Consider the following 14679-nt stretch of genomic DNA (forward strand, 5'->3'; position numbering starts at 1 on the left):
TGCATCCTCTTTAGATTATCCCCACCACTCACCTTGCATAATGAAGCAGTCATAAACAGAACCTTATCCGCATGTGTGGCGTCTGCATCCTCTTTAGATTATCCCCACCACTCACCTTGCATAATGAAGCAGTCATAAACAGAACCTTATCTGCATGTGTGGCGTCTGCATCCTCTTTAGATTATCCCCACCACTCACCTTGCATAATGAAGCAGTCATAAACAGAACCTTATCTGCATGTGTGGCGTCTGCATCCTCATTAGATTATCCCCACCACTCACCTTGCATAATGAAGCAGTCATAAACAGAACCTTATCTGCATGTGTGGCGTCTGCATCCTCTTTAGATTATCCCCACCACTCACCTTGCATAATGAAGCAGTCATAAACAGAACCGTATCTGCATGTGTGGCGTCTTCATCCTCTTTAGATTATCCCCACCACTCACCTTGCATAATGAAGCAGTCATAAACAGAACCTTATCTGCATGTGTGGCGTCTGCATCCTCTGGACATAAATGCTAATACTGATGTATTGGGAAATTAAATGGCAGTCATAATTGCTATGTTTTGATCCACTGATTCCGTTAAATGACACATTGATGTTGGCTTTTGAAGAAGGGTATGACATTTCTGTCACTGAAAGATGGCCTATCCCTTAATCAGACCTCACAGACTGTCTGTATCTGTCTTTAGATGGCAGTTTGTGAGCGTGTGTGTGTGTGTCTAAAACATTCACTGTATAAATACTGTCATGGAAAACTATGATCGCAGAGTATTCAATTTACAATGTATTTAAAAACAGTATTATGAGGAAGCAGGTGAGCAACATATTACAGATGTATTCTGTATATTAGAGAGAGGACAACCAGATAGACAGAGGGGCTTTCCATCCCTATACTGTATGTGTGTCTAACAGTCTATCCATGCCGCCATAGCCACACATCCATTGAAAGAAAAAATGTTGGCTTCAGCATGTTGCATTGACTCCAACAGTACTGCATACCTATGCACATCCACAATTCTAGAACATACCAAATACAAACCAGCCAAAGCCCCTACTCTAACCCCCTGACCCCCTCCCAGCCGCCTACACTGAAAGGGCTGTGGGGGTCACATGATCCCGTGCCACTAGCGATGGCTTGTTCAATTGCATCCGTTACATGGGGACTGATTGTTTAAGAATTTTGCTTCCATCAACAGAGGGGATAGCCCAGTGGAGTTCTCTTCCACTCTCCTATCTCTCCTAGGCTTGCAACGTCTCTCTCTCTTTCCCTCTATCCCTCTCTCCCTTTCTCCCCAGAAAGGTAAACGATTAAGAGGGTGTTTTTACTGAAGAAACAAGGTAAGGGGCATCCTAAATACATTATATCTATATAATCTTCCCTTGATAAAAATGTATAGTTGTGCCAAAGACACAGTTACTCATAAACTGAAGTCTGAAAAGAAGACAATAGTGAACTAGTGTTTGAATAAACACTGATCAAACTCAATTAAGTGCTTGGCAGAACTTACTTGGCAAAAGAGCTGTTTAAGGGTACTAGTTGTAAACGTGCATTCTATGACAATGTAAAAACCGCATGCGTGTTTGTTTATGCTATATGGAGCAAATGTTCATATATGTTAACAGGTGTCGTATAAAGCTTAGATTGTATCAGACTTATTGTCTGTGCCATAGAATCATATGAAGTAGTGCTTATGAGTGAGCTCAACTGATAATAATTATAAACTCTGTAATATATATGATCCCAAAATTACCAGTATTTTGAGACTACTGTGATTCAGCAATTTGTACTTTGGCTTTCAAATATTGTTGTCCATGTAACAGTTATTTCCTGTGTCAAGAATTGTACTGAACTTATTTCTGTTTCTATTACATTCTTTCCAGTATGGAATAATAATTATTAAAATTGAGTGTGTTCTACAAACGTAGATCATACCAGATAGGTACAGGTGTTTCTGTCTAGCTTCATCATCTCCCTCCCCAGTAGGAAGAACTGCGAAGTGGCCAGAGCAAACTGAGTGTGTGTCATACAAAACATTGTATAATCCAGGTGTGTTTACCCACCCTCCTTCGTCTTCCCATGCAGTATCAGGTACCACACAGTGGCCACAGCAGCTTCTCTTAGGATGTACAGCTTCATGGGAGGGGGCCTGTTCTGTGCCATGGTGGGGAACATCCTGCTGGTGGTCTCCACAGCAACAGATTACTGGATGCAGTACCGTCTGTCGGGCAGCTTCGCCCACCAGGGCCTGTGGAGGTACTGCATGTCGGGAAAGTGTTACATGCAAACGGACAGCATCGGTGAGAACACACATCAAGCAAAACCTCCCAAATGGCACCCTATTCCCTATGCCCATAGGGCTCTGGTCTAAAGTATGGCACTATATAGGGAATAGGGTACCATTTGGGGGACACAGACTAAGAGAGCAATAGTAATTAAAACTATGTTTACCACTCCTGTACATGGCCCAAGAGAATAGGCTACCTGCAGCATCTCAGTAGTTAATAGAGGCTTCCTCCTAGTCTAGTTAAAGTAATTTGTCAGAGACATCTCATCAATGGCTGCTTTGTTTCATGTTACAATCCTGTTGTCACAAACCCGTTCCTGGAATGTATTTTAGAGTAATGTTGCACATGAGGAGAAATACGGCGCCATCTAGAGGCTGAGAATGGTACTAGGTTTAGTTGTCAAACTGCCTGAAGGAGGGATGCTGGGGCTCTGTTGTTGTCTTCCTGCTCACTACTCTGTCTGTCCCCTTCTAGCATATTGGAATGCCACCCGGGCCTTTATGATCCTGTCAGGGATGTCGTGCTTTGCGGGCATCATCGCAGGCATCCTCTCCTTCGCCCACTTCTCCGCCTTCGAGAGGTTCAACCGCTCCTTTGCGGCAGGGATCATGTTTTTCGTCTCCAGTGAGTCTCACACTTGCACACCCGCACACATACGCGCACACACATGCACACATGCACACACACACATGTTTAGTACAGCATATTTACCTGTTATATTCCCCTGCCTTCTCCCAGCCTTATTTGTTCTTCTGGCAATGGCCATCTACACGGGTGTGACAGTGAACTTTCTGGGCAAGCGTTTCGGTGACTGGCGTTTCTCTTGGTCCTACATATTGGGCTGGGTGGCACTGCTCATGACCTTCTTTGCAGGTAAGAACTGACATACAGGGTCAATCACAGTACTCAAAACTGGCTCCATACCAACATGCCCAATATTTCTATTGCCCGGTCCAAAAACAACTCACAAGCCCTGAGTCCCCCAGCATGAGCAGATCTGAAGAGTCTGATGAAAGCAATATGGTGATGATTTCCCCTAGCCTTCCAATGGGTTAGAGGGGCCTTGCTCCATCATAGTGCTGAACCTTCAGACCTGATAGATAGTGTAGGTGCTGACGGGAGGCTTGTGGTTTTTTGGGTGTCTACAGCTGGTTTCTAATGTCCATTGTTCATTAACCTGTGTGTGCTCTGTGTGTTCCAGGGATATTTTACATGTGTGCCTACAGAATGCATGAATGTAGGAGAGGAGGCGGCCCTACACGCTAGAGAGAAAGACACAGCAAATCGCACAAACTGTTTAAAAAAACAACATTTAACACTGAATGAATGACCTTAACATATGACAGAAAGCCTTCGTGCCTACATGGGCCTCCATCCCCTGATGCTTCCAATGGATTTCCTGGATAAATAAAGACTTGATAGAAAAATATACAACAGCTTTCTGCCATTCACATGAAAAGAAGAATGATAACAACTTTATTTAGAAAGACAATTCCACTAGCTTCTTTATCTATGTACAGTAAACAGGAAAATATGTTTCAAAATGGCTAGCACTGCAATGGTTATGGTATCTCCTTAGTGCCCTTTTCAAGCATATATGTGAGATGAGAACAGGCATTTTGGACATGCAAATGAAGCCTATTGTAGTTTTGGTTAGGAATATGGGCAGGTGGAGCCATGCTGACTAGGCAAGTTCTCATATTTTCCAATAAAGTTCCTCTCTAAATGCTCTGTTGTCTCTATCTTGATACTTAGTGCACAGTCCACCTTTTTAGGGTCTATTTAGTGATGGTTGTGTTAGTGATGGCTGTCTTATACATGATGCACACAAAGTTTTACCACAAGATGGCGGCCCTAAACCAGCTTTCATTAGCAGGGCTTCTTTGCACATACTGCTAGGCAAGTTGCTTCCATTGCCTGGGATGCTTCTGTTGCCAGGCAAATCCCAAAGCCAAAGCAACTGCCTGAAGCTGAGAGGGCCACATCAAAAGGTAAAGATTTGTCATACATTTTCTGTAAGATTGACTGGTATTATGCAGATTTTCCATGTTCAATATCTACCACAATTAATCATGTTTTACTTTCCCCAAGGCAAAGAGCTAAGAAGTGGACCCAAGGTGGCCCCAGTCACAAGCTAATACATGAGACCTCCAGGACATGTTTTTGCATTGTTATGTATCGTTTGTAATGAAGAAACTACTGCACAACCAAGTGGAAAACAATTCCCTAGGGCTACATTAACTGGCGTGATGTCAACACTAATAGGAGATAAGAATCCCACACGTTAAGGGAAACCAGTCTCCTTTATTTCACAACTTAGTTTTTTGTGAGAAAAGGCTTCCCTCGAACCCCAACCCTCATCCTGTGGAAACTTCTATTGTCCTTTACAGTTGTTGACATCTTCAAGAATACTCTAGGTTTCACATAACTACTGAAGGAACCCATGGAGGGTTCTAGAACACCCTGTAGACAATGAGAGAAGAATTGGACAGAATGTGATGGATAATTCCTGGACCACTAGGGTGGGGTGGCGATGTGTTTGTTGCAATGCCTATGTCCACAGTCACAGCTTACACCTCGATTGAGATATTTGGCAATTGTTATAATCTGGAAGGTTAAAGAAACACTAGGCGTTGAGGTAATGGGTGATTGGGCTATTCCTGAACCAGGAACAATGGGAGAAATTTAAATATGTTGTTATCGAATGCATGCCTCTGTCCACATTTCCTTACTTGGCCCCCTTGGTCCACACGGTGTACTGTTCTGGACAGATTTATTAATTGCCAAAAACAGGAAATCTAAATAAGCAAAAATGTAATGTGTCCGCACTGAAAAATACATTACATAAATCTTACTTTTATTAAATTAATTTCAATGCATCATGGATAGCATATCTGTTGTTTTGGCTTAACAGCCATCTCAGCGTGAATGTCTTCATATCACCAATAACAGTCAGTTCCCTAGCTACATATAAGAAACAAAATAAACAAATATACACTATCAGTTAAAAGTTTGGACACACCTACTCATTCAAGGGTTTTTCTTTATTTAGACTATTTTCTACATTGTAGAATAATAGTAGAGACATCAACCATGAAATAACACATATGGAATCATGTAGTAACCAAAAAAAGTGTTAAACAAATCCAAATATATTTTATATTTGAGATTATTCACAGTAGACACCATTTGCCTTGATGAAAGCTTTGCACACTCTTGACATTCTCTCAACCAGATTCACCTGGAATGCTTTTCCAACAGTCTCGAAGGAGTTCTCACATATGCTGAGCACTTGTTGGCTGCTTTTTCTTCAATATGTGGTCCGACTCATCCCAAACCATCTCAATTGGGTTTTGTGGGATTCGGGGGATTCTGAAGCCCAGGTCATCTGATGCAGCACTCTATCCCTCTCCTTCTTTGTCAAATAGCCCTTACACAGCCTGGAGGTGTATTGGGTCATTGTCCTGTTGAAAAACAAATGATAGTCCCACTAAGCCCAAAACAGATGGGATGGTGTATTGCTGCGGAATGTTGTGGTAGCCATGCTGGTTAAGTGTGTATTGAATTCTAAATCAATTACAGACAGTGTCACCATAACACCTCCTCCTCCATGCTTTATGGTGGGAACCACACATGCAGAGATCATCCGTTCACCTCCACTACATCTCACAAAAACACAGCGTTTGGAACCAAAAATCTCAAATTTGGACTTCAATTTCCACAAGTCTAATGTCCATTGCTTGTGTTTCATGCCCCAAGCAAGTCTCTTCTTCTTATTGGTGTCCTTTAGTAGTGGTTTCTTTGCAGCAATTTGACCATGAAGATCTGATTCACACAGTCTCCTCTGAACAGTTGATGTTGAGATTTATCTGTTACTTGAACTCCATGAAGCATTTATTTGGGCTGCAATTTCTGAGACTGGTAACTCTAATGAACTTATCCTTTGCAGCAGAGGTAACACTGGGTCTTCCATTCCTGTGGCGGTCCTCATGAGAGCCAGTTTCATCATCGCGCTTGATGGTTTTTACGACTGCACTTGAAGAAACTTTCAAAGTTATTGAAATTTTCCATATTGACTGACATGTCTTAAAGTAATGATGGACTGTCGTTTCTCTTTGTTTATTTGAGCTGTTCTTGCCATAATATGGACTTGGTCTTTTACCCCCACCCCCTTGTCACAACACAACTGATTTGCTCAAATGCATTAAGAAGGAAATAAATTCCACAAATTAACATTTAACAAAGCACACCTGTTAATTGAAATGAATTCCAGGTGACTACCTCATGAAGCTGGATGAGAGTGTGCAAAGCTGTCATCAAGGCAAAGGGGGGCTACTTGAAGAATCTCAAATATTTGTTTAACACTTTCTTTGGTTACTACATGGTTCCATCATGTAAAATAAAGAAAAACCCTTGAATGAGTAGGTGTTCTAAAACTTTTGACTGGTAGTGTATGCAAATGAACTCACCCTCGTTCCCTGTTCCTTGGCCTTCCTGTCTGTTTGTCTGAGTTATGACTCTCAGAGGTGGAAAGAACTGCTACAGCACTGCCGTACTCAAACTGTCCTCATCCCACCCTCGCCCGTCCCATGAGCCACTCGGTGTCGATACCCCCACCCCCCTTACCTTTGTATTATATCGGTATTGTCTTCCATTATTAGACAATGAGTCAGACAGGGATGGTTGTTTTAAGAGACTTTATTGTGCCACACAGGTAAAAACTATAGGGGGGTTTCATTTAGTGCACACAATACAAGAGACAGATCATAATAATAAACATTGCACAGAAAATAAAATATATCATTTATACATCTTGTCATAAATAAAGTCTATGTATCAATGAATATGAAGTGGGTCTTTGACTTTGAATACCCAACTTCTGACTGGGGTTCTGTGGTTTTGAAGGAGTCCTATAGTATAAGATACATGTTTTGTTGAGTGAGTGGCTCTTTAATGTCAGAGTAACTTTAACCCCTGAATACCATTCAAATAGTTTTTTTAAGACTGACAAAGATCTCATTGTTAGTCGACTCGAGAGAGTGTCTTCTACAGATCTGGGCACCTTGAATAGGCAGACTAAAGATGGAACCCAGTGAATCACACTCATGATTCACTCAAACTAAAAAAGAACAGTCAGACCAACTTGGATCCAGCTTTGGCCAAATTCCTTTCCTCCGCATGACTTGGATCCAATCGCCTTCTCCTCTCGTCCCATTGATCCAGACAGGCTTATCTGTCTATCACTGGTTTATCCCTATAAGGACATAACTATCTGGATGACTGCATGGGAATGAGGATCCATCTGGTTAGCCAACATATTGACAATAACCTTATACAGTAGGCCTAGCTGTGTCCCAGGGCACTGGTCAAATTAGTGCACTAATGTATATGGAATAGGGTTTCATTTGGGACAGAGCCCTGGGGTTTTTCATTGGCTAGGGGCTGTATCTCATAGACTAATAATATAACATTATTTTAAAGGATAAAACTGATTTGACTTGCACCAATAAACTACTAGGTCTATGAACAGTTATGGTAGCTTATAACGGTAATGTAAAATCTAGAATAAATTAATCATGCGGAAACACCTCCCAATTCTACTTGTTAATATCTTGCAAAATGTAAGAAATGACACAATGACATGTAGCCTTCTTTATTGCCTAGCAACGCATTAGCGGATTCCTTTCATATTGCTTTTAGAACTCACAATTTTAACAATTGATTTGTTTTTATTAAACCAAAAAACGTGACATTTTATGAATGCAATAAAATTATGTAATGTCTACCAAAAAACTAAATGATGTTGCACATCAGCTTTCACTTGTTGATTTGTTGCATAGCTATGGCAGTGAAGGCTACTGAGGGGAGAACGGTTCATAATAATGTCAGGAACGGCGCACATGGAATGGCATCAAACACTTGGTTTCCAAGTGTTTGATGTATTTGATAACATTCCACTGATTCCGCTTCAGTCATTACCACAAGCCCGTACTCCCCAACTAAGTTGCCACCAACCTCCTGTGAACTGTGGCTATGTTTGGCATGAGTCCGTCCATCATGGGACTATTGAAGCATTAGGGGTTAGAACCTATAAAGGATTAAAAGTCAAGTGAAGAACACAACTGAGGGCTCTATTCAATACATATTGCAGAAAATCGAGCGTTCTATAACGCTTCAGCGATACTGGCTTAACAAAGCCCTAAATAGTGGTAAAGTTTTCTGGTGTACTCTTTTCTAAACAACACGATGTCATCGTATCCGTTTTCAGCTCCGTTGACTCCCTCCCCAGTCCCCCCCCCCAACCCCCACCTCCCTTCTGTTCTCCATTCTTTCTGCACTGTCATGCCTCGTGAACCCATGATGCACCTCACCATCCCCCCATTTGATCGTACTCATCCTCTCTCGCTCCGTTTGAAGTGAAAGTAAATATTCTGTAGACCACATGGTTCACACAACATGCGGCTATGTCTGCCCTACCTCCTATAGCCTAACCTTCCTCCACATTGAACATTGCTTGTCCATCCACACATGTCTGTTTTCTTGCGCCTCTGTCCTTTTCTCAGAGGTGATGGTTGTAATGGGGGTTAAAACTAAAGGCCTACTTGAAATGTATGAAATGGTGTAGGCTTATAGGAGCCTTGGCTGAGTTACAGTAACAATGTGACAACTGGAAGCAATATTGGAAAGGTGTCACAGTTGAAAATATATCACTTCTGGGAAGCCAAGCAGTTTATTGTAGAGTGAGACTATATGATGTTGTCTCTGAAAGGACAGTTGGCACCTCTGGAATCTGATACATTAAAAACTAATGACAAAACTATATTTCAAATTTGAACAAAATTAGAGAGACAATATAAAAAGAGCACCTGGGGCAACATTACATAAGGTAATATCAAGTTAAATTAGTATATCAGAACCTGTGTGTTCACTGGCTTCAGTTGAGGCTTGAGCTACCTACTTAACATTTTTGGCGAGATGCACAACCTTTGAAACGTCACAATGAGTCTGTTGTATATGCCTACACATGCCTATTGCTAAATACTGAAGTGTTAGTGGCATGTTGTGTCTGAGATATTAGGCTTATACCATCAAACTGACAAAAAAAACTACAATGAAACAGCACTGAACAGACTTTGGCAGCTGAGTGCGGCGACCTCCTCACCTTTTGATTTGTGTGTGTTTTTGCAGAAGAATATGCACCTCCTGAGCACCCTTTAAAGCACATGTGCCAAACTCATTCCACGGAGGGCTGATTGTCTGCGGGTTTTCACTCCTCCATTGTACTTGAGTGATTAATTAAGTTCACTAATTAGTAAGGAACTCCCCTCACCTGGTCATCTAGGTCTTTATTGAAATATAAAACCAGCAGACAGTATGGCCTCTTATGGAGTGGGTTTGACACCCCTGCTTTAAAGCAACTGGTCAGGGGAGGGGGGAGTTTGTGTGGGAGACAAACATCTCTCAAAGCAACTAATACACAACAGCAACAATAAGAATATTTTCAGCATAACAATAACACTGTGTACAGGTAGCCTAGTGGTTAAGAGCATTGGGCAGTAACCCGAAAGGTTGCTGGTTCGAATCCCCGGCACGACGAAAGTGGGGGGAAAACCTGCCTGTGTGCCCTTGAGCAAGGTACTTAATCCTAATTGCTCCTGTAAGTTGCTCTGGATAAGAGCCTCTGCTAAATGACTAAAATGTAAATACACAGAATGAAATAGATTAAGACTATAATACACAATGGGTCTAATCTTTCAACCAGAGGCTCCCAAAAAAACTGCACTTATTTCATTAAGGCATTTGATAACCCATAAAGTTGTCACGTTGAAGGATCATCAAAGATAGAAAAGATAACTTAGATGGTTTCCTCAGGCTGTTCACCATTGAAAAAAATTGGTCACTCTCTTGCGTGAACATGCTTTCCTTTCACAGCTTCTCCATAATGTCTGGCATGCTCAAGTGAGAGAGGGAAGAGCTGGCTCTGGTCTACTTAGTGTCCACTCTTGCTCGTCCCACCCACCAAACCAGAAAAAGTGAAACGGGCCAATAAGTAGCCCAAAGTGGCTCCACCCCGATCAGAAAAGAATTAGGGAGTCAAGTGTCTCTCTTTCTCTTCTGTCTCTGGCATCATTTGGTGGTGACCATTTCACCTTCTTCAAACCAAAAGGACAACACTGTTATTTCAATCGATCTCATATTTTTCCAAGATATGATTTTATCAACCAGTTGATTTAATAAACGGATTGTGTTTTTCAAAGGCTGTTTTTGAAGCTCCTCGCTTGCTACAATCACATCCACACATATTAAACAAGCTTCATCTGTGCTTTTATACATACTTTAGAAATAGTAATAAGGGAGATTTATAAAACGGCTGATCCACTAATATTATTTCTAATGAAAAGTTGTGTTCAAGCAGTTGGTTTCAGTCAAGAGCTGTCATGGTCATGAGATCGAAGTTGATTTGATATCATTGGAAGATTGACACCATCTCTTCCATAAACAGATAGATTATGTGGTACTGAAAACTCAAGAGAAATTTGGCATTGAGTTTCACTTCCAGAGCTTGCTTAAACTCAATACTGCACTGTGCAATTAACCTAAAAAGAAAACGGCAATCTTTGGTAAATGAATTAATTAAATGAATTATTGGTCAAATGGACAGCTCACTAAACCCTCAACCCCACCTACCTCTAGCCCAACACCCTTTCCAGTGTAAGATTCTGCATTTTTGGAACATGTGAAGATATGCATGGCTACTGCAACTGCACTAGATCTGCTGACAGTAATAGGAATACATTAATCAGTGATGTAAGTAGCTAGACTAAGAGTTAGTGATAACGTTAAACTAAACTGTTTTAGATTGTTAGTTTCTATCGTCTCTTGTTGTGGGAACTGCCCAGTCTGGTGCCTGTATCATCTACCCCTCTATCACTCTGGTTCTCCCCATCCCAATCTGTCCCTAAGGGGTTGGCTTTCAAAATACACAACAACAGAGAAACACAGAGAGAGGGTTAACCAGGACCAGAGATAGATAGCCACCTGTCATGGCAGCTAAATGGATAGCCACCGGTCATGGCAGCCAAATGAAGAGCTACACAATGAGAAAGAGGAGAGTGAGAGAGTTCAGATCAAGACAGTTCTTTCATCATTATAGCAGTGGAAGTGAAGACTTAAGAACAGAAGTAGGAAGTAGACAGTCTATGCCAGGCTGAAGCCGAGGAGTCTGGTAAGGATGGTCTTTGGAATAATGAGTCCTGAGGTGCTTATTGCTGTGTCCTGAAGCCAGAGGAGGCTGTATGGAGAAGCCTCTCTCAGCCTGCAGGCCTGGAGCTTGTTTTGGTGCCATCAACCTTGAGTTGGGTTGGGGGGGGCGGTTGGGGTATCAAAACCCCTAGGCTGCCGTAAGGGGAGGTGGGTGCAAGGGGGTAAGGGGTTAAGAGTTGAAGTTCTTGGGGTAGTTGTTGTTGGTTCCCCCAAAGGTCAGAGTGGGAACTGGTTGAGTTGTTCCCCCAAATTTTGGCGTGGGGGTAAGGGAGTAAGAGCAGGGCCTCAGGGGCTGGTTGGGTTGCTCCCCCAGGGTAGGGAGGGAAAGAGGGTATGGGCTGAAGGGTAGGCACTCTGGGGCTAGTTGAGTTGCTCCCTCAGGGTAGGGGAAGAGGGTGCTGAGTTCCTGGAGTGTATGTCTCTACTTGAGTCGGCGGTGATGGTGGCTCTGCATGTCTTCCATAGTGACCCTACCCCACGCACCGATCACGAACGCCTCAATCTCACACTCGTTCTCACCACGAGCGATACGGAAGTAGCCGTTCTCCCCCCAGTTCTTCCCCCACGAGTTGGCAGCGATCTGGAAAAGTCAAGCGTTATTAGGAAGAGTGGCATGGGTTAGAATGTACTGTAGATATAGTTGATACATAATAGACAAGAGAGAGAATATGTGATTAGTTAGGAATCCTTTCTTACCCAGAACTTCTTTGTTGTCCCATCATAGTTCCTCTCCTCTCCCCACCTGGAACAGAACACACCGAGATGGATTACGGACATGATTGTTTTCCACTAAAGGGCACAAACTGGAACTAAGAACAATCGGACAATGAAGATGTGTGAGAACACAAACACACAAGGGGACGAAAAAATATTATCTTTGATCTTCATAATATGCATGCAGGTTGTTCCACCAATTAGGTGCCCTTTGAATAGTGTAATGTTTAATTTTTTATTTCACATAATTTGAACATTCTGTCATATAGAGCACATGTTTAACTTCATTAAAAAACAGTTTTTCATCTCAAGAGGTTAAATAAAAAATGACAGTGCTCATTAAGTGCAGAATAAAATAACAGGGTCGACCGTAAAAGTGTTGACGAATGAATCTTAGATCCGCCATCAATCCCCTTGTGACAGGGGGGATGGAAGTTTCTTGTGTGAACAGGGAGGGGAAATTAAATACAAGCTTCACAAAACATTTTTAATTGTGAAAACATTTCTAGCCTATCTATGGGTAACAGGGTTGGCATGTTATGTTTGACCCGCTCAGTTTTCCACCACAAAATACCTGAAAATTGTCAGAAAGAGTAGAACCAGCTCACCTGCATTTACAATATGATTTGACTATTAGATGTTCAATGTTTCTTTTGAAAAATGTATTTAAAAAGGAATAGTTTCACTTTATAAAAATTTGAGTTCAGTTCAAGTAAAGGGGCTGATCTTAAAATGAGGGGACAGGTTATTACCCTTAAAATGAATCACTAATCAGATTAAATAAACATGAATCTTTAGAAATTACTTTGTCAAAGCATCAAAATAAGTAGGGCTTCACAATGATGGTGAAAACTTGGAGAAATGTTGGGGTTAAGAGGGTTCAAATCTTTCTACACTCTTAGAAAAAAAGGGTTCCAAAAGGTTCTTTGGCTGTTCCATAAGGGAACCATTCTTGGTCCCAGGTAGAACTATTTTTGGTTCCAGGTAGAACCCTTTTGGGTTCCAATGTAGAACCCTCTGTGGAAATGGGACAGCCAATGAACCTTTTTAGGTTCTAGATAGCACTTTGTTTCTAAGAGTGTAGAAGACACAGGGGATGCAGAGAGGGACATATCAATTTTTCATATGGTCAATATTAAAAGGGAACTCATTTTATATGAAATGTCATATGTGCACAATTTCTACTTAAATATGAAAGGGACTCAAAATGCACTAATTTCATGGAACGACCCATCCACTGAATTTTCAAATCATGCCATTTTTTTTTTTTTTTTTTACATATATAATTAAAATGTTGTGTATTTTTTTTAACATATTTTTACTTTTTAAATATATCCCACCCCATAGGAATGTTAAACCTGAGAGCTTTTGACACAACTGATGGTGAATTCTAGGAAGAGCCAAGTAGAGCTGATGTACTGGGTACAAAACATCTTTCATCTCTTAAATAGTATCCTGAAAACAAGAGGTTATTTATGACCATGGCTAAGGAACACCAGAGCAGTTATATTACCCACACAAATGTACACGTCTCCCCTGCATCCTACATCATTCAGATTCCTCAGCAGCACATGGAATTCCCCCCTCTGCCACTTCCCCCTCGCAGCACAGGAAACAGGAAGGAGAGGGACTGCCAGGGAGGAAGTGGTCACCGCCCGACTCCTGTCATCTCACAGACAACAACATTGCTGAAGGTCGAGCGAGGCTCTCATAAATAAACCTTACCCCTGCAGAGGAATCTCTTACTCTCTCCCTGTCTCTCTCGCTCCTTCCCTAACCAGCATGCTTTGATCTCAAGAAGTCCAAGGCCCATACATTCACATCATCCTTAGCTTCTGGTCCTATCTGGCAGTTGCCCCCAGTCGGAGGCGTCCCAGCGTCCCAGACCGACCTTCCCTCCCCCTTCCTCGCTCGAGTTCTATTCCCATCCTGTTTTGTGAACACCAGGCCCTAGGGCCTCTAGGAGCCTCCAAGGGAGACTTTCTCCTTTTATAAGAGAAAAGGAATGCTGGGAAAGAGATGTGATATTTTCAGTCGTTTCCAAAACATTGGTGAATAATGCCAACCTTCAATCAGCAAGTTTCTTTAATAGTCGAGTCTGGTTCGGAGACAAGAGTTCAAGGGTCATCATGCTCTGAATAGGCAAATACAAACAGCTGTACACACTGGGGGTCAAGGATTTGGGGCTGTGTGTGTGTGTGGACATGCATGCACCTACTTGTGGGTGTGGGTGCTTATGTGCGTGTGTGTGTATGTGTGTATATACAGGCAAAGCCAGAGAGCCAGACAGAAATGGACCACAACGGAGCCCTTATCTCCCTCAGTTAGCATTGTTCCTCCAGGACAATGAGGGACATACCAGTCCTCCCCTCCCCTACCACTGACCTCCTCCATGGGCCTGATCCTCTCT

General features: G+C 42.1%; 2 protein-coding genes across 3 annotated transcripts in view; one reads left to right on the forward strand and one right to left on the reverse strand.

The window, feature by feature from the left end:
- The first annotated feature begins 1175 nt into the window (after positions 1–1175).
- LOC139392038 (lens fiber membrane intrinsic protein-like) lies at positions 1176–4019 on the forward strand. The gene is made up of 5 exons (XM_071139688.1): positions 1176–1343; positions 2089–2303; positions 2766–2915; positions 3030–3164; positions 3493–4019. The coding sequence occupies exons 2-5, from the start codon at positions 2129–2131 to the stop codon at positions 3555–3557; spliced, it is 525 nt and encodes a 174-aa protein (XP_070995789.1). The 5' UTR covers positions 1176–1343; positions 2089–2128; the 3' UTR covers positions 3558–4019.
- Positions 4020–6971: 2952 nt separating this feature from the next.
- The window catches only part of LOC139392166 (tubulointerstitial nephritis antigen-like), a 64089-nt gene continuing 56381 nt past the window's right edge, over positions 6972–14679 (reverse strand). For both annotated transcript variants that reach the window (XM_071139938.1, XM_071139939.1), the window contains exons 11-12: positions 12252–12297; positions 6972–12135 (exon numbers count right to left, since the gene is read on the reverse strand). In XM_071139938.1, the coding sequence (XP_070996039.1) occupies positions 11977–12135; positions 12252–12297 (205 nt within the window). In that variant the 3' untranslated portion in view covers positions 6972–11976. The remainder of the gene's footprint in view (positions 12136–12251; positions 12298–14679) is intronic.

This window comes from Oncorhynchus clarkii, chromosome 32 (assembly GCF_045791955.1).
Source record: "Oncorhynchus clarkii lewisi isolate Uvic-CL-2024 chromosome 32, UVic_Ocla_1.0, whole genome shotgun sequence".
Classification (NCBI taxonomy): domain Eukaryota; kingdom Metazoa; phylum Chordata; class Actinopteri; order Salmoniformes; family Salmonidae; genus Oncorhynchus; species Oncorhynchus clarkii.